The 22817-nt window shown below is 48.1% G+C and overlaps 7 protein-coding genes across 7 annotated transcripts; 4 read left to right on the top strand and 3 right to left on the bottom strand.

The window, feature by feature from the left end:
* Positions 1-4837: 4837 nt before the first annotated feature.
* PG994_014473 (alpha-L-arabinofuranosidase precursor) lies at positions 4838-5797 on the bottom strand (the record flags this gene model as incomplete). Its single annotated transcript, XM_066865882.1, has 1 exon — positions 4838-5797. The coding sequence occupies one exon, from the start codon at positions 5795-5797 to the stop codon at positions 4838-4840; it is 960 nt and encodes a 319-aa protein (XP_066709011.1).
* A 1375-nt stretch (positions 5798-7172) lies between these two features.
* On the bottom strand, positions 7173-9058 carry PG994_014472 (FAD binding domain-containing protein; the record flags this gene model as incomplete). The annotated part of the gene is made up of 4 exons (XM_066865881.1): positions 7173-8025; positions 8084-8434; positions 8490-8892; positions 8950-9058. 4 exons carry the CDS (start codon positions 9056-9058, stop codon positions 7173-7175), a joined length of 1716 nt encoding a protein of 571 aa, XP_066709010.1.
* A 1611-nt stretch (positions 9059-10669) lies between these two features.
* Positions 10670-11536, top strand: PG994_014471 (uncharacterized protein; the record flags this gene model as incomplete). Its single annotated transcript, XM_066865880.1, has 1 exon — positions 10670-11536. One exon carries the CDS (start codon positions 10670-10672, stop codon positions 11534-11536), a length of 867 nt encoding a protein of 288 aa, XP_066709009.1.
* A 1104-nt stretch (positions 11537-12640) lies between these two features.
* PG994_014470 (monooxygenase) lies at positions 12641-15067 on the top strand (the record flags this gene model as incomplete). Its single annotated transcript, XM_066865879.1, is given in 4 exon segments — positions 12641-12945; positions 13002-13644; positions 13740-14244; positions 14259-15067. 4 exon segments carry the CDS (start codon positions 12641-12643, stop codon positions 15065-15067), a joined length of 2262 nt encoding a protein of 753 aa, XP_066709008.1.
* Positions 15068-16576: 1509 nt separating this feature from the next.
* Positions 16577-17044, top strand: PG994_014469 (uncharacterized protein; the record flags this gene model as incomplete). Its single annotated transcript, XM_066865878.1, has 1 exon — positions 16577-17044. One exon carries the CDS (start codon positions 16577-16579, stop codon positions 17042-17044), a length of 468 nt encoding a protein of 155 aa, XP_066709007.1.
* A 2627-nt stretch (positions 17045-19671) lies between these two features.
* On the top strand, positions 19672-20963 carry PG994_014468 (uncharacterized protein; the record flags this gene model as incomplete). The annotated part of the gene is made up of 2 exons (XM_066865877.1): positions 19672-20228; positions 20366-20963. The coding sequence occupies 2 exons, from the start codon at positions 19672-19674 to the stop codon at positions 20961-20963; spliced, it is 1155 nt and encodes a 384-aa protein (XP_066709006.1).
* A 1187-nt stretch (positions 20964-22150) lies between these two features.
* Positions 22151-22351, bottom strand: PG994_014467 (uncharacterized protein; the record flags this gene model as incomplete). Its single annotated transcript, XM_066865876.1, has 1 exon — positions 22151-22351. The coding sequence occupies one exon, from the start codon at positions 22349-22351 to the stop codon at positions 22151-22153; it is 201 nt and encodes a 66-aa protein (XP_066709005.1).
* Positions 22352-22817: the final 466 nt, after the last annotated feature.

The following is a 22817-nucleotide window of genomic DNA, read 5'->3' as shown; positions in this document are numbered from 1 at the left end:
CTCGGAAGTCGACATTATTTATTTAAATATTTTATTATTATATATTATCTTTACGGTTCTTTATAAGGCGTGGTAGGTTAAAGGAGTTACTATTCCTAGACTTTTAATATAGAAGATTATTAATTTATTAAAAACGAGGGTAAAGGTAGGTATTTTAAAAGAGTCGCGGTCCCTTTATTATAATCCTTGATTTTTAATTGTTAAAAGAAATAGTAATTTTAAATTTATTAATTTAATAACCCGGTTTAATAGAGTAATTATTCGAAATACTTTTCTATTAATAGTATACGATAAATTTATAAAACGATATTCGATAAGCTTTATTATATTTCTATTCGGTTTACTTTCTAGTTATAATTAATATCTATTAGTTTAATATAATAGACCTTTAATTATTATTATAATTTCTATCGGTTTCCTTTAGTTTATTAAGATCTTTTCAGGGGTAATAAATTCACCGGTATATTTTTAGAGGATTATTAAGAGAATATTATACGATATTTATTAAAAGGTTATAAAAGCTTTTTTCGATAATATACCGGTTAAGGGATTTAAAATTAAGTATAATAATAAATAAAATAACTTTTAAAAAGAATTTAATACGTACTTTATAAAAGGTTAATTTAATAACTTTTAAACATTAAAAAGTTAAAAAACCGCGCGTTTAATTTAAAAGAGCCTTTTTTATATAAAGACTTTAAAAGTTATAAAACGAGAAGGTAAAAAACAAGCGTTTAACGACTAATAAATACGGAACGAGGGGTTCGTCGAAGCGGAGGGCGACCGGTAGAAAGTGTTATAATATTTACGGCGAAATAAATTATAATACGCGAATATATAAAAAAGAAATAAAATTAAATAATAAATTAAATAAAGAGTAATTTTAATTAATTTAAAACGTTAAAGTGAAATTAATTTATATAAAAGTGGTAAAATATAAAAAAAGTGGCCGACTTAATAATATAGTTAATATAATAATAAACTACGATATATATAATATTATAAAAGCTTAAAACTAATATAATTAAATTAATTTAATTTTAATTAAAATATTTTATTATTTAAAGTAATTTTATTATAACTACCGCTATATTACTTATTTATAGCTTTATAAACTAAGGAGTTTTAATATTCGTTTCGAATTAAGTTATAAAATTAAAGTGTACTTAACAATAATATATTATTATAACAAATAAATTATTTAACTTATAAGCTTTAAAGTATATTATATTTTATTATTTCACTTATTCATTAATATTATTTATAAAAGCGAATTTAATTACTTTAAAAAATAACTTTAAGCTTATAAATTATTTAATATAATTAAATTCGTTTATAACCGTATTTTTAATAATAAGATTTATTTTTAAAGCTTATTAACCTTTATCATTAATAAGTAATAAGGGCTTTTTAAAATATCTTTTTAAATCGAGATAAAAAAAACCGCTAGCCGTTTAAACTAAGTTTTTATTATTATTATAAATTATCGCGTATATCGTTTTTCGGTTAATTAAAATAAGTATCTTTAAGTTTTAACTCTTTATTATTATAAAAGTTATCGAAGTTATTACTCGAAGTTTTTTAAATTATTTAAATGTTTTTTTCTCGTTCTTTAAAATAAAAGTTTAAAATGAGCTTCGTTTAATAAATATTATAATAAAAGTATTATTTTTAGCTTTTTTAACATCGTAAATAATATTTCGAGTAGTTTTTATATTTAAGATTTTCGTAACTATAATTAAAGGGTTAATTCGATCGTTATTTTTTTTAATCTTAACTTTAATGTTTTTAATTAATAAAATTCGTTTTATTTTTAACTCGAAAGTTTCCTCTTTATTTATTAAGTAATATTAAAATAATTATAAATTATAATTATTTAAAAAATCTATTAACTAACTTTTTAAGTACTTTATTTAAAAGTTATATTAAAAGACTATTTAGTTAAAGATCGTTTTTTAAAAGTTTTATACTTAAAATCGAAAATTATTTAAATATATATTTCGTATATTATTAAAAGTAATAAGTATATAACCTTTTTTATTTATTATAATTTTAAAAATTATATTATATTATTTTATTAAATCCGGTAATATATTAGTAGAGCCTTTATTAATCGCTCGATAAATTATATTATATATTATTTTTAAGTTTTCCTCGTTCTTTATTTAATTATATAACCTATTATTCATTATTTTTAATATTATTAAATTTAATTATTTAACTTATTATTTATTATTTTTAAAATCATGTTTTTAATATATTATAAGCGTTTATAAAGATTTAATATAATATATAATAGTATATTTTATATAATTAAATTCTTTTCTTTTCTTAATTAAAATGTTTTAAAAAAGTAAATTTAAAAGTCTTTACTTACTATTATAAAGTAATAAAAGTAACGATAATTTATACGTTTTATATTTTAATTAAATTTTATATATTTCGATATTCGTAAGAAATAATAAAATAATATAAATTATTAATTTAAAAAAGTAAAATATATATTAAAACGCGAGTGCTTATAACTTATTAAATAAAGTAAAAAGGTGTATTATTTAATCTCTTTAATTATTCATCTCTTAAAGCTCGAATAAAGGCTAGGTTTTCATAAACTTAGTTAAAAGTGGACAACGTGTTTATAAGAGGATTTAAATACATCTAGAGTCTAGTAGACTTATAAAGAAGTGCGGAGAGATATCTCTTAATAATAACATATGTGTATTTAAGGTATATTCATGCTCACTGCCACCTCGAGCGAAATATCACCTGTTTTTTCTCGTATTTAAAGCTATGCATAGAGTTACTCGGCGATGTGATTTCGGCACATAGCATCACAGCCGGTTTATATACATAGAGTTATAACTAGTTAGAGACTATAGTATCGGATTAAAATATTATAAGGTAAGTAAAGTTCGTGTCGAAAAGTCTACGCACGAATCACCCCTATCGGAAATCTTATATAATATAATAATAATACCTTTTAATTTACTTTTTAAATAACTTTATTAATTTAGTATAGATTTAAGTGAACTCGGTCGCATTTTAACCGTAAATCGCAAGCTAAATAAAGAATACAGCTTCGAGGCGGTTGCGGCTATCGCGGCGCTCTCCGTCGCCGGCGTCGAAAAAAAGGCTATTATAGACGCGTTTAGTATGCGTCGCTACGAGACTATTAATAACCTCGTAAGGCGGTTTTTCTATTTAAAAACTCAAAATACTAAGCCGAGATTTAATCGTCTTTATAAATTATTAATTTAATAAAAGCGCTATTTATTTTAATTAATATATAAAAAGCCTCGTGTTATTTAAAGAGAGCTTTATTTAAATATAAATATTATACTAGGCTTTAAACCACGCTCTTTTTTAATTAATACGGTAAGGCGTAATCTCTAGAAAAGTAGGATTAGCTATTAGCGTGCCTCGAAGCGCATCCTATTAACGAAAGAGGACGTTAAAGAGAGACTCTCTTTTTACCGTTATTAGTCTTTTTTAAAGCGCTTTAAATAGCTATTACTTTACTTCTTTTTAAATAAATATACGATTTAAAATAAACCTTCTATACTAAGCTACTAGGTTTTTAAATTTAAAAGAGAACGTTATAAGAAAGATTTAATTAGTTTTATAGGTTATTTTAAGCTTCGAGTTAGCCTTATAGTGTAGGTAATAGTGTAGTAGAGGGGGGAAGAGGCAGGGACTTCTCCCCTTATATTCTATAGGGGAGATCTCGATTTTACCGGCGGTGGCTTTACTTTTACCCGGTATATTAAGGTTCTAGAGGCTGCTCTCGTCCTCTTTTATAAGCCGGGTGACCTCTTTATATAAAATAACGCGCGTATATATTAATCTTACGCCGTTAAAGAGTTCTTAAAATCTAGGGGTATTTAAATTATTAATTAACTTATATATTCACTTGATTTAAACCTTATTAAATAAGTTTAAAAGGCTTTTAAAATAAAGATCTATGAAATAAAGCCTAGCTTTTAATCCTTGAAGGAAAATATAGCACACGAGGCGTATGCGAGAGAGGTAGTCCAGTCGGCGTGGGCTGCTCTAGATCCGAGCCTGATTTATAAGCTGTTAAGATCTCTGCCTCGGCGCCTTGCTGCTGTACGTCGCGTAAGGGGCTGGTATAGTTATTATTAAATCCCATTTAATTACTAATCTAATGGTTTAAATTATATCATATTTGCTAGTAAATTGAGTGTGTTATTAATATTCAAAAGTTAGTGGTGTTGGGGGGAGGGGATTAGCTAAAGGTGGTGCGTGCGCAGACTTTTGGACACTGATTTTACCTATAGCACCTTCGTCGGCAAGGGGACACTGTCAGATGGTCTCGAGCGCCGCCCATCAGGGTCTTCAAGGCCCATAAACGTGCGATATCGATATTCGCCTATTGATTGAGGCAGCTAGACTATGGAAAGTTGGAGATCCCCCGAGATCTTTGGACAGCGTAGGAGACGGCAGACGACCCCGCGAGACGGCAATTTCAAACGTGGCTGTCCAATCAGCACTATGGTGTGGTAGATGATGAGACTGGCCGGCGGATAGGCGAATACAGTGCATTGGTAACCGAATCTCAACAAAATCACCATAATTACTGGCATTGAGATGGGTAAGAATCTTTCGAAACTGCGTTCTTCAATATAACGTACGTCGTCAAAACATGATTTAGTAGCGGCAAGCACTGTTCATGCTCCAATTCTTATAGTTAGAATATGGGTGATTTTAGCTGACCTATATAATCGTAAGATACATAAGATACGGTAGGGCAGATGTAAATCATTCCAAGCCACCTTACAAGACAACCATCAAGAGGTAAACTGGCTCTACCTTTCGTTTACTTGTGTGTCAACAGACCGGGGCGGTAGGGCTTCAGGTTGTAATCGACATTGTCCGAGCTGGGACTGCGCCCCTGGTAGAGCAGCTGGAGGTTGCAAGGATCGATGGGGAAGGTCTGGTCGGCGCTCGTGCGGACGAGCTCACCGTGGCTGATGTCGTTGGTCCAGGTGGCACCACTGTTGGCCTTACCGGCGAAGGGGTTGCTCTCGCTTCCGGCCTGGACCTTCCAGGTGCCGCCTAGGCTGCTCGCTGTGAAAGAGCGGAAGAATCGGTGGTTCTGCGCCCCAACGGCCTCAACGATCATGAGATATCCTTGGCCGGGCACGCTGTACACCTGTACGGCTTCGAATAGGTTGTTGGTAGTGTCGCTTAGGATGGTCTCGTATTGGGTGCCGAAGCTGCCCGGGAAGTTGCCGATTGGCATGCTGGCACGGTAAACCTTGCCGTTATCGCCGCAGAAGAACAGGTACATGTGGGTATCGTCGCCAATAACGGTCTGGTCGATAGCGTGCGTGCTGGACTGAACCTGGCCCTCGAACAGGGCATGGGGCCCCTGCCAGCCGTTGGCATTGGTGGGGTCCGACGAGGTCAGGTACGAGAAGGTTGTGGGGCCCCACTGGTAGGCCAGAATCCAGACGTTCTTGGGCTGGAAGTGGAATAGTGTCGGCGCCACCGTGGACCGACTCATGGCGTTCTGCGGCGCCGAGCGCAAGTCTTTTTTGAGGTCAGAGACGAGCCCGAAGTTCATGGAGCCCCATTTCGACCCGCCGTCGTGTGTCGTCGCGTACACGAGCTGTTTCCCGTTGTAGGGCGCCACGGTGAAGTCCTTGAGCGCCACCCAGCCCGACTTGGGCTCGGCCAGTACACCGCTATCGGTCCACTGGTAGGAAGATGGCAGAGGGCACTGTCCCAGGACGCCTATCGCCGAGGCGATGAGGAGTTTCGCTTGGAGTCTCATTGTGTAAGATGGGAGCAGCAATAGGCCAAGGGGTGAGCTGGTTGAATCCTTGTGAGCTCGATGAGACCACGAATCGAGGACGGACTGAGCATCGTATATATAGCCTCGAGGTTTGATGCTGCAACGGACGGATTAACAATAGTAGATACTCCGACGGGCGGCAATTTGCGCCTCTCGAGGCCCGGCAATATCGCGAATCCATGGTTCTGCGGCCATGAGACGATGAACAAGAGGACGGAAAAATGTTTCCCAGCCGAGACCCCGCAATTGCCCAAATCATCACCGCTCCGCGTCGAATCCAGCTAGATTGATGAAAGCTGGGGTGGAGATGGGGCCATTTCCTCGTATAACTTGGGTTCTCCTTGACTCGTCTGTAGTGGTCCTGAAAACCAATCATGTCAGTGCATTTTCTAGGCGCATACTCCTGTTCGCCAAACTCGGGTTCGCACTACTGTATGTTCCTTCCACACCGTCCCCGTTCATGCAACTGAAATCATGGGGCGACGAGCGACATCCAAGAACCGTCGCATAGGTAAGGTGGATGGGCTGAATGGGCAAGTTCGACGGTATCCATCCGTGCTAACCCACCACAACCAAGAGTAAGTCTACCCCGCCCTAGTACGGTAGAGGTCTCCTACTGGCCGAATGGGATTTAATACGTACAAGATGGTGATAAAGTGGCCATCATGCTGATTATAGGATTCGTCCTCAAAAGCAGACATTTGCTGGTAGTGTGTCGTAATAAAGAGCAGTGGAAAGGAATGCGCCCGTTCGGTTTGATTTAAGAAGATGTCAATTCTGGCAATGTCCCCAGGAGGCGTGGCGTTGAAAGTAGTGATGTTGGACGCATTGACAGCGGCTACACTGGACGGCGACAAAAGCCTGCTGTTGACTAATTATCAGGTCGCGGGAGGAAGTGGGTTAGGAATCGCTATTGAGCAAGCTGCGGGTTAGCTTTGAAAGATGAACCTGTGTAGGTAATCAAGTATTTTGCCTAGTCTCGTCCAAGAAAAGTTGTACGTCCTATCCTTGGTTTTCGCGAGCCACCTTCCCAAAACCTCCCCCAAGTAAGCGCCATGTCTGTTAGCGCGCGGCATAAGCGCTGACACACCATTGACAATCACACCACGATCGGTAGGAAGAGGGGAAAACGCGAACCCGTCGAAGGCGCCTTCGTTCGGACCGAGCAGGAGTTGGATCGCCGCGTACCCTGGACCAGCATTTCACCATGGCCATCCTCAACCGAATAAAGAGAAAATAGAACAGAACAATAACAGCCGTAGGTTGCTACTTATGAAAAAAGTGCTTCGTAACGTGTTAAGACATATACAAGAGGCCAAGCCCCTGGTTGACTGCGATACCGACAACCAACGTCTTACGCACAAAACCCATCAAAGTATTTCCGCACCTTCGCTAGCTCCTGCAGTCGGGCCGCGAAACCAAAGACACCGTCAGGCCGGATCACGACAATAGCTCCATCGTCCAGTGAGATACAATACCTGGCGTGGGCCTCTCCCTCCGAATCGAAGTAGAGCCGGCCGATTGCCGGTCCACCGAATGCATCCCATGCGTTTCCCGCCACTCCGATAATCACAGTGGCCAGATTCAACATCTCTTGAGTCGGTTTGCCGAGCCCTCCTTCCTTGATCTCCTCCCGAAGAGCGTTCACTCTCTCCTTGGTGACCAAATGCCAGCCTCCGAACACAAGAACGGTCCATTTTCCGCGGCCGCTAGCGAGCGCGACCTCTTGAAGCCTCCGAGGGAGGCGGACTCCGGGGTGGCGCACGAGAGCGTCGGGCGCGCGGACGCCTGGCTCGACCGACGTGGTGTTCACAGTCTGGTTGATGCAGGATGGTCCGTAGGCAACCCCGAGCCCCAGGGTAAAAGGAAGGTTGTCCGCGACTATGCGGGTAAGAATAGCGTCAGGATCTGCGCCCTCTGAGCCGTACCCAGCTGGGATGGACCCGGAGATGGCGGCGGACCCGGCCATGTCGATAGAAATCAGTTTCTTCGCAGCCGCGTGACGCTCGGCTGCGTAGGTTGGCAGCACTGTGGAAGGAGGGTACCAGCCTTTGAGAGTCCCGGCAAGTTTCCAGATCAAGTTTGTCGCGTCGTGGACCGCCGTGTTCATACCCTGGGCGAATCCAGAAGAATGCGTGTGTGCTGCGTCGCCTGCGAGGAAGATGAAGTTGTTGTGTTGGAGGGTGGCCGCAACCTTTTGTTTGATGCTATGAACACCTGAATAAGCACTATTACCCGACGAGCAGAAATAGATGGGACCCTTACCTGTAGAGAGTCCACCAGTCGACGCGTTGTACGTCAAGCTTGAAAGGGTGCATTGACTGAACCGCTTCGGCCACAGCTTGCTCCTGGGTAATGCCATCGCAATACTTCTCCCGTAGTTGCGGCGACAACGAAATGCCAATGCGGTGAGCATCCTTGTCAAGCTTCACCCAGAGCACATTGCCGTGGGTCTTGGTTTCAATGGCAGAGAACCCTAGATTCGCATCAGGCATATCTGTTATCAATTTGCCGTCGAGTCGAATCCACTTCATGGTAGTCTCCTCTCCTTCCATGGCAATGCCCGCAAGCCGACGTACTGTGGAGCTCCCGCCATCAGCTCCCAGGAGATATTTGCTAAGAGTGTGAGCTCCAACTTCTATTCAACGGCAAGAATGAATTGAATCCTTACCAGCGGATACGTGCTTCTTGCCCCAGCTTGTGGTTTGCAATGATGACAGTAACGTTGTCTTCGTCTTCTTCAAGCTTCTCCACCTGAAAGTTGACAAGCTCCCAACCGAAAGAAATAGTTTTCCCGGAGACACTAGCGTATTTGGCTCTGAAGATATCTTCCGAGTATCTCTGGCGAATGTTGACCAGGTAGTCGTGGTGGGTTTCTCGCATGCCCGTGTATATCTCATGCCATCCCCGTTGCGTAATTCGAAGACCATGATTGAAGGTGGCATCAGCGCGGGCGACGAACCCCTCTTGGGTTACGTCGTCGACTACGTCCAGCTGCTCAAGAAACTCCAGCGACCGGGGGTAGAGGGTTGTTGCCCGCCCTGCGGCTGCTTGCTCGTCGGGTAATCTTTTATCTGGAGGATTGTCAGAAGCCGTAGGAGACAAGTATAGAGTTTAGAGAAGAACTGTACCGATCACGAAAGTACTGATGCCTTGTTGCTCGAGGCCAATGGCGGTAAGAAGTCCCGCGGGGCCAGCGCCACATACAAGGACATCGGTTCGTCTCGTAGAAGCGTTCATCTTGGGCTTTTTGATATATCAAGTTGAAAAAAATAAGACTGAAATTTGGGTTGAGAGTTCGAGTGTGTCTGAGTCCTTATGTCCTTGCCCTGCTTATGGGGTGGCTTTTGAGTAATATTTATATTCACGACCGGTCGTGTAAGCACGAGGATAATGTCGTTATATGTCTGAAAGCATCACGACTTTACAAGTCTCGCCGGCCGTACCGAATCCGATGTTGATCATGATGGTACGGAGAAACGACTGGACAATATTGCATCCACGAAGTCTTCCTATCGAAGCAAGTAGGGCGCTCCACACTCAATTGAGCAAGTTGGTTTGGCAGGTGGACAGAGGAGAAACGGCGGATGTAGCATAGCCGCCAATCGGGATGCAATGCATAACCCCACAAGGTCTCGATATCGATGCGTGCAGAACGCGTGGACGCTTGGTCAGAATTAGGCAAGTGGAATTCAAGGCAGAAATTATGGAGACGGAGACGGCGGATGTAACAAAGCCGCCAATCATATTCCGCGGAGAAGAAAGCTTATCTACTCCGTACTTAAGCAATTGCTTTTCCTGGCAACCTCGGACTCCGCGACGAACGACCTGACGCGTTGTCAAAATGGGTCGGACTGCAGTTGCATGCGACCTTTGTCGCGACAAAAAGAGAAAGGTGAGCCGCCGAATCCCATCTCAAATACCTCTAACAGTAACCGAGATCACTTCAGTGCGACGGTCAACGGCCTATTTGCGAGTCATGCGGAACTTGGGGATTACTTTGTGGGTATGGACGGGTGCGACATTCAAAGAGGTGAGATTCTGCGATCCCACAGAAACTGGTCGGCACTCTAACAGCGGCGATTTTCTCAAGAGGGAAGTATTGGGACCGGAAGTACGTGCAGTCCCTTGAGAATCAGGTTCGCACACTGTCAACGTCAGCTGTAATCGGACGAGATAAGAGTAACGATAAAGCTGTGGACACCATCAAATATGGGGGGACAGAGACGAAGAATCCGAGTCACAACCCGTCTCAGAAAGCCCTGAGCGAGTTCACATCGCTTGTTTGGCCGACATCTCCCGGGTTGAATGATGAACCCCTCTTTGTTGGCCCCGGGTATTTCAATATCCCATTTGGAAAGTCCTTGCCCGCATTCGAAATTCCCGATTTGCAACCACCCTCCGAACCAGCGGCGACGATAGTTCAAATCGCACAGGATACAGAGCTGAAGGAGCACCTGAAACAGGTATTTCTGGACACAATCAATCCGTACTACAACTTTGTTGAGGAGTCGTGGCTGCAATTCTCAGCTCTCTTCCCAGAGAATGACCCCGCCTTGCAGTTTCTATACAGTACCGTGTTCGGCATCGCAGCGCACTGCTCACCTCGTACAATGCATGGGGAAGCGGAATGTCTGATCGATTATGCCGAGAGTCTTATATTGAAGTGTTGCCGGGAGCATCCTTGCATCTCCGTGTTAAGGGGCTTGCTCATCATAAGCTGTTACAAGCATGCCATATTGGAGTCTTCCCAAGGTTTGTTGTACTACTGTGAGTTCCTCATGCCCCCCCTGGTACTCTATCCTCATTGCACCTTTTTGTTTTTTTCTTCTGACAGCATGTTCTCTAGACATGGCAATTGGTTTGTCAAGCACATTACATGTTGGCCAAATCCATCGCTTACCCGCGGAGAGGGTGAAGTCACTGGATAATATTGCACGCGAGGCCAGCGTAAGGACTCTTTGGTCGCTACTTTTTGTCGATGGATATGGCACTCCGGCTCTTGGTGCTAGTTTTCGTATGCTCTGGGATGTCAGCAAAGCGCCCAGCTACCTCTCTACGCTCCCGCCCGATGCCACGAACACGGCTGCTGTGGCATTCGAGTCACACTGCAAGCTAGTACGCATCAAACAAGATTGTCTTGACCCTATATACTCGCCCACATTTCAGACCCTTTCGTGGGCAGAGAAAGAAGGTCTCTTTCTAAGAGCCTACACTGCGCTCAACTCATTCCGGCAGACCATCGACCCCTGTCTGCTACTCACACGTACGAGTCGACCACACCGAACGCAAATTGTTCTCTGGGTGTCTTACCACGCAGCTTGCATATCGCTCCATCGTCGCTATTTGGACCCGGTGGGCCTGCAATCTACCGCCCGCTCCCAATCATCACTTCATGACATAACGGCGGCTGCCACAGAGATCACACGGCTCTTACAAAAGCTGGCTGTGCTTGGAGAGCTCGCCATGGTACCGTCTTTCCTCGCTTACCACACTTTGCGAGCTGCTCTGGTGCATGCCCTGAATCTGACGGACGAGAAGGGGGAGTTGCGGAGAGAAGCTGCACGCGGCCTTCGCACGTGCTTCTCGACACTGATTACATTGCGTGATAATAGTTGGCCGACACTTTCGCATCATATTTTGTGCTTTCTGCGGTCTACATTAGCTAGCTGGGAACTCGAGGTTTGCATGGATACTGAAGCGCCTAGACGTATTTGAACACAAGATATTTGTACGTGTATCCCAGAGAAGCAAAGCGAGTAGGAAATAGTTTGCGTGCGTTGAAGCACCTAGCTAGTGATGAAGGCCGCATAGTAAGTTGAAGAAAACCTGATTCGAAGCCTGATGCCTTATCGGCTCGGTCTATTTTCCCACTGTAGGAGACGCGAGACTGGACTTGGATGAAACGAGCACGTTACCACAAACCAGGTTTTCATCCGGGAGGCACGGAACCTCGCGCCGGTTGCCACCGCTCACAGGGCAGTTCGTACTTTGTTGTTATCTTTTTCTAAATATAGCTTGTATGCCATCTACTGCTCTTGCGAATGCCCTTTACGATATTGTCGGCTAATGGTCCATAGTCACGACACCATCGTGTTGCGTTCTAGGGGAGTGGAAGTCTAGTCTTTTCAATAGTGCTTTCACATAACATAATAAGCATATATAATAGGAATCAGGTTAACACTTTCTACGGCAGCCCCCATAAAATGTAATAACCAAAAGTGTACAGCAGGACCCGTCGAATTCTGCATCACCCTTCGGGCCATGCTAGATTAGTTCACTGAACCCTATAGGCCCAAGTGCCGTAATCATTGTGGAGGAAGAACCAACGCAAACGGCCATCAGCGGCGGCATAGGGTTTCCGATATCCCGAGAAGTCCGGACTCTGTATGTCCCATAATAACCGGGCTCAATTCTAAACGCCGCGGCCGACACGGAGTTTCCGGTGAAAGAAGTCTCCTATCTTGCCTGAAAGTAGCTTGAATCAAGACCAACGTGGGTATTAACGTTCACGACTCAAGTGGGAACATTATGCAAACAACTGTAGCCTCGCGAGTCGCTTCGACATGACTTGATGGTCTCCACTCTCCTTTGTGGATCTGACTGTCAAGATGCTGGGGTCACCGAACCGTATTACGGGGAAGTTTTGTCTTTAGAATCCCGAGAGATATTCTCATATTCATTTGAATATATTACATACTTCACATTCCCTTTGATCCGTGAAACTTGATTTCGCAAAATTGAGGAGTTAGCTATAAACTCCAGGCCAAAAGCGAAACGCCAACACCACATTCATCTTTCTCATTCGGAACTTTCTGCCTAATGGATGCTCACAAGCCTTTCAAAGTCATCGTGGTTGGCGGGGGCGTTGCGGGGTTGACGCTAGCCAACATGCTTCAGCAATTCGATATCGACTTCGTCGTGCTGGAAGCCTACCACGATGTTGCACCAGCAGTTGGTGCAAGCATCGGCCTCTTCCCCAATGGGCTGCGGATATTGGACCAGATCGGTGTCTTTGAGCCTGTTGCGGCCATGTCGCAGGAGCCGTTGGTATACGCCAATGTCCGGGACAGCTCAGGAAAGGTAGTTTCCACTCTTACTCACGTGCAAGAGCATATCCAGAGGCGGTAGGTTTCTGCATCACCCCAGCTCCCAGCCTCGTTTAGCTGAATGGTTTATGCAGGTTCGGATATCCCATGCTATTTTTCGACCGTCAGTGGCTGCTCAAGGCCCTTTATGGCCAGCTGAAAGACCAAAATCGTGTCATTTTAAACAAGAAAGTTGGTTGTATCGAGCACATTGCTGGCGGCGTTCGACTGAAAACGCTGGATGGAGAGATCTTTGACGGAAGCATTGCAGTCGGAGCCGACGGCATCCACAGCTCAGTCAGGAAGGGGATGAATCGCATGGCGCAAGAGGCTCACTCTAGCGCCTTCCCGCCCAATCAAGAAGACGAGATTCCTTGTTACTACAAATGCAGCTTCGGCATTGCTCAGCATGTCGTTGGCTGGTCTCAACAAGACCAATCGTTCGTGATGGGGGAAGGGCACTCCGCCCTGATCAGCGCAGGGCCTGAGGGCCGTGTCTACTGGTTCGTCTTCGTACGCCTACCAGAGATACAGCACGGTAAAAGCATCCCCAAGTATACGAAAGAGGATGACGAGCAATTTGCGAAAGAGTACGCCGACATGCCGATCACCGAGACGCTGAGATTTGGCGACATTTACGAAAAGAAACTCAGCTCGACTCTGACGCCACTGCACGAGATGGTATATAAGACTTGGTTCTTTAAACGGGTTGTCCTCCTGGGCGACTCTGCGCATAAGGTAAGCATCAACGTGATCTGATGAAAACACCAAGGGTGTGGTGGACACGCTACGATTACGTCCCCTTACGTGCATCGCTAATGCCCGAAACTCAGCCTAACCCCATTGGTGGCCAAGGCGGCAACGGGGCGATCGAATCCGCCACCGAGCTCATCAACGCCCTGATCGAAGCCCGCGACGTCCATCGCCACGGCCTGGAAAGCATGCAGGACGATGATGTCACGCGTATCTTCGCGCAGATGCAGTCGGCCCGAGACAAGCGTGCCCGAACCCTCGTCGAGAAATCCCACCAACGCCAAGCACTGATGGCATCTGAGAATCCTCTGAAGACAGCCCTGACTACATGGGCCATGGCCCTCCTTCCCAGCTCCCACTGGCCTATTGCCAACATTGCAGCTTCGGTCGTCGGAAGCGCGAAAATCAAGTACCAGCCCGTGCCGTTCCGGCCTCGCGCCATTCCCTTCGAAGACGAGCGTCCAGCTTCACCGGTGAAGCCGGAGACTTCCAAGATTGTTCGATATATCTATGCCGGGGCTATGTTGTCCTCCTTGGTGCTGGCGGGCGTGTCACCACCCGCTTGGCCCGCGTCTGGCAGCATGGGTTCCTCATGGCAGCATGTCGCACCACTGCTAATGTATACGATCGAGGGCCACCGCATCGGCCACCGGGCTCGGTTCTCGGGCTGCCGAGCGTCATGGCCCTCGGCCTCTGCGGACTAGGCACGAGCCGAGCTATTCCTGCGTACGCGTTGCTGCACGCCTTTCTGGCCTTCGATGCCCCACCAGACCGATATATCCCGACCCCAGCCGCTAAATCCATACTTCAAGCATTTGCCGTGAGCGGTCTAGTGGCTTCCGTCACCTACATGCTCGGCAGATACCAGAGCGCCCCTACCAACCCACTGACAGCCCTTTGGAAAATCTCGGCACTTTTCCCCGCGCTGGTCTGGGGCTTAACTAAATTCTCCGGGGGTGGGCAGAGAACCGGAAGGCCTGAGAGTCGAGATGGTGCCGACGAGCCGGCCGCGTTCGACCAGTACAAACCCCACGACATGTCACATCTTCGAGCTATATACGCGTGTGCCTTCGGCGTCCAGGCCGCGGCACATGTTGCCAGTGGTGCACCCCTCGCTCTCGGCCAGGCTCTCCTTGGAACCCTCCGGGACGCGGTCACGACCCCCTTGATGTTCCTGGCGTGCCCGCTATCTTTGCCTTCGGGGCAAGAATTAACACGTGCTGTATGGATTCTGGGGAACCTGTACGCCATCTGGGACCTAAGAAGATTGGGCTATGTCAAAACTTTCGGTGCTCTGAAGGCTGCGGTAGGCGTCGCACTCGGTCAAATTCTCGTGGGGCCTGGTGCTGCGTGGGCGGGCCTTTGGTGCTGGCGAGACGATGTCTTTGCTGGAAGTATGATGAACTGAAAGCTTACCCGATCGCAAAGCCCAGAGAGAAGAGATAACTTAAGTGGTAATCTAGCATAGTCTTCTAGGATATATCTGAATCTTCAGATTGGTATGGAGTATAATTATTTTTGAATTCATGGTTTTCCTGTGGGAGAAATGTTATGATAGAACTGAAGCTACACGCGCTACAGGCTCATCTTTAGATCCAATGCGAGGGACATAGGATGCACGCATTGGTTTCCTGTTAACATATCACTGCGCCAGCTGTGAGAAAAGACGGAACCGGTTATCGCCCCAGGGCAAAAAGGTTGTATGCAGAGTGTGAAGAGGCTGGGCGTGTCACATCTACAGTGCGACGACGAGTGAGAAACCAGACAACGGCAGTTGCCGGCACGAGCCACCACCGGAAGCCACGGAACCACGGCGCCACAGAATCGCAGTGCGCACAGGGGAGGGGCTATCTAGTCCAACCAGCCCACGATAGCTTCATTTCTCTTTCTCTTTTCCTCCCTAAACTAGAATCTTCGTCTATAGAGTCGATACGAATCCAATCAAGTTTCTCACTTCAATAACTTGCCTGTCTTCTCGAAGAAGGAGGTGGGCCGTGATATTGGGACGAAGTGGGTAGCATGGGAAGGCGAGGTCCAGCAGAATCGGAAGAACTAAATACGAGAAGGGTCCCGGGTAAATACGTGGAGCCACTAGCAGTCATGTTCCTCGTATTCTCTTCAGCATACGACATTCATGTGTTTCCACTTTTACCATTCAACGCTCCTCTTGACTGCGATGCTGGCAAGTGTTGAGGAAAGCTGTCATTCAACGTCGATTGTATCAAAAGGTCCTCCTTAACCCAACCCAGCCCATCGCCTTACATTATTCCGTGCAACTCTAGATCCCGTCCTCTCCCAAGTTGCCAGAAGCCACGGCCGTGATTTCGTGTGGCTTGGATCTAGTGTGAACAGCATCTTAGGGGGTCTCCCGTTTTTTTACACGTTACCACGGGTTTTCAGGGCATCTCACTAGCACTGGGCTCTTTTCAGTGGGCGGTCAATGGTAAACTGGGCATAGTGGCAATTGAGAGCTAGATAGAATATACTAGAACTACCCGAACATACGGCCCCTGGTTAAACGACATACCTCGATACGAAGAAAGCTGGCCGGCTTGCCGGGCCAAATGATGTTGATCTCCATCGCAAAGCCCAGGAACCGGCACTAGCCGGGAACGGGCAGCTTCAATTGCGATACGAGATGATCGGCCAACGCTAGTCCCGTTCAGCCCCATCTGCCGACGGCGACGGTGTGCTGGTGATGGGGCATAAGTCGACGATATCCATGATGACCAACCAGATGGAAGAAGGTATGGGATCACGGGCAGCCCTTGTTTGTTGCCCAACCTGGCATATATAAGTCGATCGACCTACCCATCAATCTTCTTAAACAACACACCGATCAACTACATCCATCAACCTCCTCTACAAACAAACCTGTCCGAGCATATCTTCTTCGCCAATAACGAAATCAGCCAAGATGAAGTTCTCCACTGTCGCCGCCTTCGCTACCACGGCCTCTGCCGCCGCTGTCGGCGCTAGACAACAGCAGGCCGAGTACATCATCGGTTTCCAGGCCGCTTGCGTCCCCCACAGCACCTTCTGCAACTACAAGTTCGGCATCTCGAGCGAGCCCGGCGTGATCGACGCGACGGAGTGCAGTGCCCACATCCAAGGACCGGACTACCTGCCTGCGATCGCGGACCAGAACGACTGTGTAGTCGGCAACGTCACCAACTACGCCTACCACTGGGCTGTCGAGAAAACAGCCGACGGCGGCCTCGAGTTCGACGTCTGGTATCCTCTCAACAGCCGCTCCAACCTCACCTTCTGCCGCGAGATCCCCGCATCGGAGCTCGTCGTCGACGACAATGGCGCCGTCCAGACCCAACGCTACACTGGCCCTGACTACTTCAAAATGGACATTTGCCCTGAGCAGAACCACTAAAGCGCTTCTGTTCTTCCAGTAGCACCTTTTGGATCATGACCCAACAGCCTACATGAAAAGCAATTGAGCACGTTCCAGTTGATAAACGGGTGGTGGAATAGTACATGAATATGGCGCTTTGCGCCTGATTAATATTGTATATAAAGCCTCGTCTATTTCTTAGTTAGTGGGTTCGTCAATTAGAAGAACCCTCGTTTTTGAATGCTATTCTATTTACCGTGATCCACCCCAGAATCTGATATGATCCAGCCCGAAGAAGAAGAGCTGTTAACGATCGTGACTGTTTGAGCTATGGAGTACAGAGTTTGGAGTGCAGAGTCAAAAGAGTATATACCTAGGAATGGCGCACTAGCGCAACTAGCGGCAAGGACCGTCTAGCGGGCCAGGGCGTAGAGCCGGTTTGCGACCCCGCGCCATTAGGACCAACTGCCCAATCCTCCTGCTGCGCAAGAACATTCCCTCGTCAAGACACGCCGAAGAGAAGCTGGGCCTGAAATCCATCTTGCCATCATGGGTTCTGGGACCGGATCAGCAGCTTCCCTAGCGAGGTGAGCCCAACTCGAGCGCGTCATGTCGTCAACATTTCAGTCCGCAAGCCAAGCTGTGCGGTTATAACTACCGTTCCGCGAGACGCTATTACAGCGCTCGCGTACTAAAACCCGACGCAAGTGGATGGAAACGGCGATGCATGTCCTGCGTGGGCAGCAGGTGCCGGACCTCAACAGGATTGTCTGTCCCCATCTCCCAATTTTACCGTTGCGTCGAGTTTATCCAACTCCGTTGCTGACAGCAGCAGTTTCGTCAATCAGTCGCCTGACATGCGAGACCGAGCCACGGCCGAGCGACGCGATCGACTGGCCAAGTCGAAGCGATTAGATCCGAGGCCCCGCCCGACGCCAGTTACGACGCGAATGCTGTTGCCGACAAGGATAGCGACGCGGATGCCTAGTACGCAAACGACCCCGAGTATATCGCAGCAGCTCCTGTTGGTGCGGCGGAGACTCTGTCTCTCTACGACGTCATATCCCCGACGAGGATGGCGGGACTGTCATTCCCAATAGTCCCCTCAGTCCCAGGAGGCAGGTGGGTGCGAGGCAGCTGCCTTCACCGCAACGGCCGCAAGGTAAGCAAGGTTCTCGCGACTTACCGTGTGACGCTGATCATAGGGCAGGCAATCGAAGTTCCCTATCGACGGTGGATCGGCAGCCCGCCCGCACCGAGCCCCGCCGACGACGAACACTGCACCAGCCGCCGCGACGAATGCAGGTGCCCAGCCAGCACCCACATACCCCGACCACGACGCGATGGATGCGTCGTTGCAGAGAGCTGTATGTCGGAACGGTTGGGTGGCGGCTTGAAGGCCCATGGCGCCGATTATGTTGAGACAGCCACGGCAATGCCCTCTCGGACCGGGGGGGAACGGTGCAAAACTGTCACAGGCCGTCGGCCAAGGAAAGGCTGTACAGAATGCGGCGAGGCGCGCGCCAGACTCCTACAAGGTCTATAGACACAAGTTGCAGCAGGACACCCTGGCGAAGAAGATGGTGGGAATGCTGGAGGACCTTCGAACGAGTCTCAGCGATACGCAGTTCGGGTAAAGACGTAGCACATGGTAATACGTCAAATCACACAAGGCAGCTCTGTCTATGCTGATGTCGAAGCACACTTCCAGTTCCAACCCATAAGCAAACGCTCTAAACGCTACTGTCGCCCCTTCTGCTCCCGTGCCTCCCTACTGCTAATACCCCGGTGATTCTGCTGTGAAGAAATAGTGCGCTCCGTACGGTCCACTTCCCATTCCAGTCGTGAACGACTTGGAGAACATGGTTAGGGTGGATGGCAAGAAATGCATTCCTATGGATTCCTCCAGACGACAGCGTCATTGATAATGAAGATATACAACACGTGGGAAAGTACGAAAAGCAATTAGACGCATTTCTTCCAGAATACACAGGTACGGCTTCCAGATTACTAGTAACACTGCAATTATCTAACGAAACGTTCACAGGCGATGGCCGAGGACGAGAGAAGGTTGACGAACTCTAGTCATAAGCCGTTGTTGCATGGAAACGCAGTAGCGCTAGGTGCTCTATTGCACCATTCACCGAAAAGTGCGAAAGAGATCGGGGACCAAAGAAGAGTCAATCGTAGGAAAGAGGAAATGGAGTACGAGGCAACACTGAACAGAGCAGGAGTGGGCACTGATTGGGAAGGTTTAAGTGACCCTGCGTTGCAACATTGGGGTGACACGGTGATGCTCGAGCATGGTCGTCGGGCGGTTGGGCCCGACGCGCCCAACGCTCCAAGGTCCACGGCGGGCCTGGATTGATCGAACGAGGCTCCATCAGCAAAGCTGAGACGCTACAACGCTGCCCGGCTGGCTGAGTGACGCAGCCGCGACAGCGCCTTAATAGGTGGGCACCCAACAGCCAATAGCGCTCGTAGATACAATGGGGATGCCATGTTCTTTCATGGGGCATGACTCGTCCGCATGCATCGCGGAAACCATATATGAGGCGGAGCGAGGGCAGCTAAGGCCTCGGAATTGGATTAAATATGTCTCGGCTGTCCCGGTCCCTTCGCAGACCAAAGTCCTTTTTACTGAGCACGATTGAACACCAACCACCATGGAGCGACACAGAAAACGTGCAAGCCGTTCAGGACGCATCGAGCCCGGTTCACGCTGGGAGTGGGAGCACCTCATCCCCGACGACAATGGAACAGAGAGCGCCACTTCGAAATCCGATGACGACGATGACGACGACACTCCCACTCCTGGCAGCGCGCAGCTCGGCGAGCTCTTCCATGGCCTGCCGCGCGAGGTGCGCAACGAGATCTTCGCGCAGCTGCTGGTGCGACCAGTGAAGTGGGACGTGAAGCACCAGGCCGAATGCGAGAAACGGCGGAAGGTGCCGCCGCACGAGAGCATCCGGCCGCGATTCGAGCGCTCGGTCCGGTCCCGGTACACGTGCGCGTCGCGGATGCAGCCCAACACCGACTTGGACACGCAGCTCAGCCGACTCCCCATTTGGCGCGACCCGTGGCTAAGCCGCTGGGCACCCGAACAGACGAATAAGTGGGTGTGCACGCTATGCTGGACGGCGCGGCTACGGCCGCGGCCCATCCCCAGACCTGGTCCCTGCCGTGCCCGTGCGCGCGTTTCGGGCAGCTGCAAGTCTTGCTGGTATGCTGGCAGTGGTATGAGGAGGCGTCCACCATATTCTGGACGCGTAACACGTTCGCATTCGCTCAGACGGGCGAGTGCGTCAATTTCTTCGAAAACCTACCACCGAGACTAGCGAGCCTCGTCTCCAAGGTTAGCCTGCGCGTGCTGCCCGCCAACGACGAGGTGCCGCTGGACCCCGGATACGAGCTCTCGGTTACTGAGGTCGATGTTGAGGGAGATCGCGGCCTAGGGCGCGCCTGGACACTGCTAGCGGAGTTACCGGCTCTCTCGGATCTCGAGCTCGACGCTATCTTCCTGACTAGCGCCCAGGCTGTCCGGGTGCTTCGTCAGCCAGGGCCTAGGGGGCTCAGGCGCGTGCATTTCACGCAGAACCGCCCGCTTGCCTGGCAGTGCCGGGCCGATCATAGGGCACGATCCGACTGGAAATACGGCGTCTTGATACCGCGCCCGGTTCACGGGAACATTCATCTTAGGGAGGTTCAGAGCTACGTGTGGCCGAGCCAGCACCGCCGGAAGTCCATCCACGATAGCGAGTTCGCGACGGACATAGCACGGAGCATCAAGGGCCTGCGGCACGAACGGGACAAGGACTATAGCGTGGATGACGCCACGGAGGCATTGCAGGAGAAGGAACGCTATGTTTGCCGGTTTAGCTCCGATGTGGCTGAGGTGGTACCGTGCGAGGAGGATGTGCAGACGGGCATAGACAGGGGGCATGTTGCGATGATTTAAACGCGTGTAGGGCCATGGAATCACTTCGGCTCCGACCTAGCTGCACCCTTGGTGCCGTAGACCAAGCACACTACAACTGCATTTCCGCGGCGCTCTCCGCAAGCACGGCGCTCTGGTTCGCTTTCAAGGTCTATCAATATTGGTTCAATGAGGTCGTACAGTAGTTTCTGGGTAAACTGTCGCCGTGGCTTGAAGCATGTTCAATGCGTGTAGATGAGGAAAAAGCTGAGTCACGAATGAAAAGTTCCTCGTTGAATTAATAGCCTCTTTGTCATATTCCGTCACGCGGCAGTGGCGATGCAGTTGCCATGCATTCAATACAAGTATCATCCATCATCTCACAGGATGGGATCTCACGCTGGGGGTATTATATCAATTTCTCTAAATCGACATCACAGCCCTTATATCAAATCTCCTGGTGGACTTTTTCGAGCATCCGACGCATGCGGACGTCCTGTCGGACCTGTACCGGCGAGCCCCCAGAAAAGCCACGCGAGAAGCTCAGGCCTTGTCCCCCAAAAGGGGAACTCCACTGGCTGGGGTATCGCCTTCGTCGAGGGCGTCGTCGACACGTTCGTCTTCTTCCTCTGCGGCTCTGCTGTGTTTATGGTGTGCCTCGTAGTGGCCATTGGTTGGGCTGTCGCGCAGGGCGACGTGCAGGGGGGGTTGGTATTGGCGCGTTCCTGTTAGCATTCATGACCTTTTGTAGGGGGGTTAGTCTACTCTTCGGCTATTACCAAGTTACATGTTTGATATGAAGAGGTAGGTGATAACATTAGGTTAAGAGCGCAATATCTATTCAACTTGTCGAGCTTCACACCAATACAGCGTAGTTGATCTCTCAACTTGCACAGCATATGAATGCTGCTGCATAAGCTGCCATGATGAGACTCGCAAATGCTTAACCAGTGTTGGACTTTAAAAAAGTCAATCTATGAGGTTGTTGCCCTTCTGGCCAGAAAGCTTGGGTTTGCCTGGGGTCTGCTTCAGATACATGACCAAGATAATAGTATTCTTCCAACTAAAAACAAGATTACAAAGAAAAGTCTCGAGAACAGCTAAGCCAAAGGACCAATGAGCAGGCTCTTTTCACGTTAGAGCTCCGAGATGCATGACAAACAGACTACATTTGAAGACATGTGTCAAACTTGAGTTGGTATCAAGCTATGCGCTGAGTCGAAACGTTCTCACGAGAGGGCAGAGCTGGTCGGCGCTGCTGGTGCCTCTTTTCTCCAATTGGCGTCATCGTGGAAGTCGACTGTCATGAGGCCTGCCGGCGCGTCAGGGAGCGGGCGCACGCCATTGGAGGACGGCCCAGTATCATCACTATATTGCCATCCGTCCAGTTCTCGGCACGTGTCGAGAAGACTGCTATGGAAGCGGTGCATCCGGGAGCGCCAATCCCGATGAAGGGCGCCTTGATGAGCCGCCTGGGGCTGCCTCTTCTGCCGCTGGCGGTCCAAGGCACTGTTCCTTCGTTGGATGAAGAGCGACCGGAATGATACGATGCATGAGATTAGAAATGCTTAGCATGATGAGACATCAGTACTTGGTCGGGAACAGAGGCCTCCATGTCGCTGGGAAATAATATTCAACTCACCGACGCTCAACTCGCAATAAAACCAAAACCAGTGAGACGTTAATACATTGTTCACTATCGAGTTGTGTATCGCTGATTCAAACTCTCCCTCGTTGACGGTTGCGCGGACGATTGTAACCGCGATGGTAACAAAGGTCAGGCAAAAGACAAAAGTAAGAACGATCTTCTGTCGTATATCGATGCGACTACGCCAAAGGATAGTCACGGGGAGGGACAGAACTATGGCGGCGACGCGGATTAGGTGGACTGATCAT

This window comes from Apiospora phragmitis (assembly GCF_038363925.1).
Source record: "Apiospora phragmitis strain CBS 135458 chromosome Unknown utg000013l:1.0-2965645.0:1.0-2969333.0, whole genome shotgun sequence".
NCBI lineage: Eukaryota > Fungi > Ascomycota > Sordariomycetes > Amphisphaeriales > Apiosporaceae > Apiospora > Apiospora phragmitis.
Note: the sequence above shows the minus strand (reverse complement) of the source record. Positions and strands in the feature narration are given on the sequence as shown.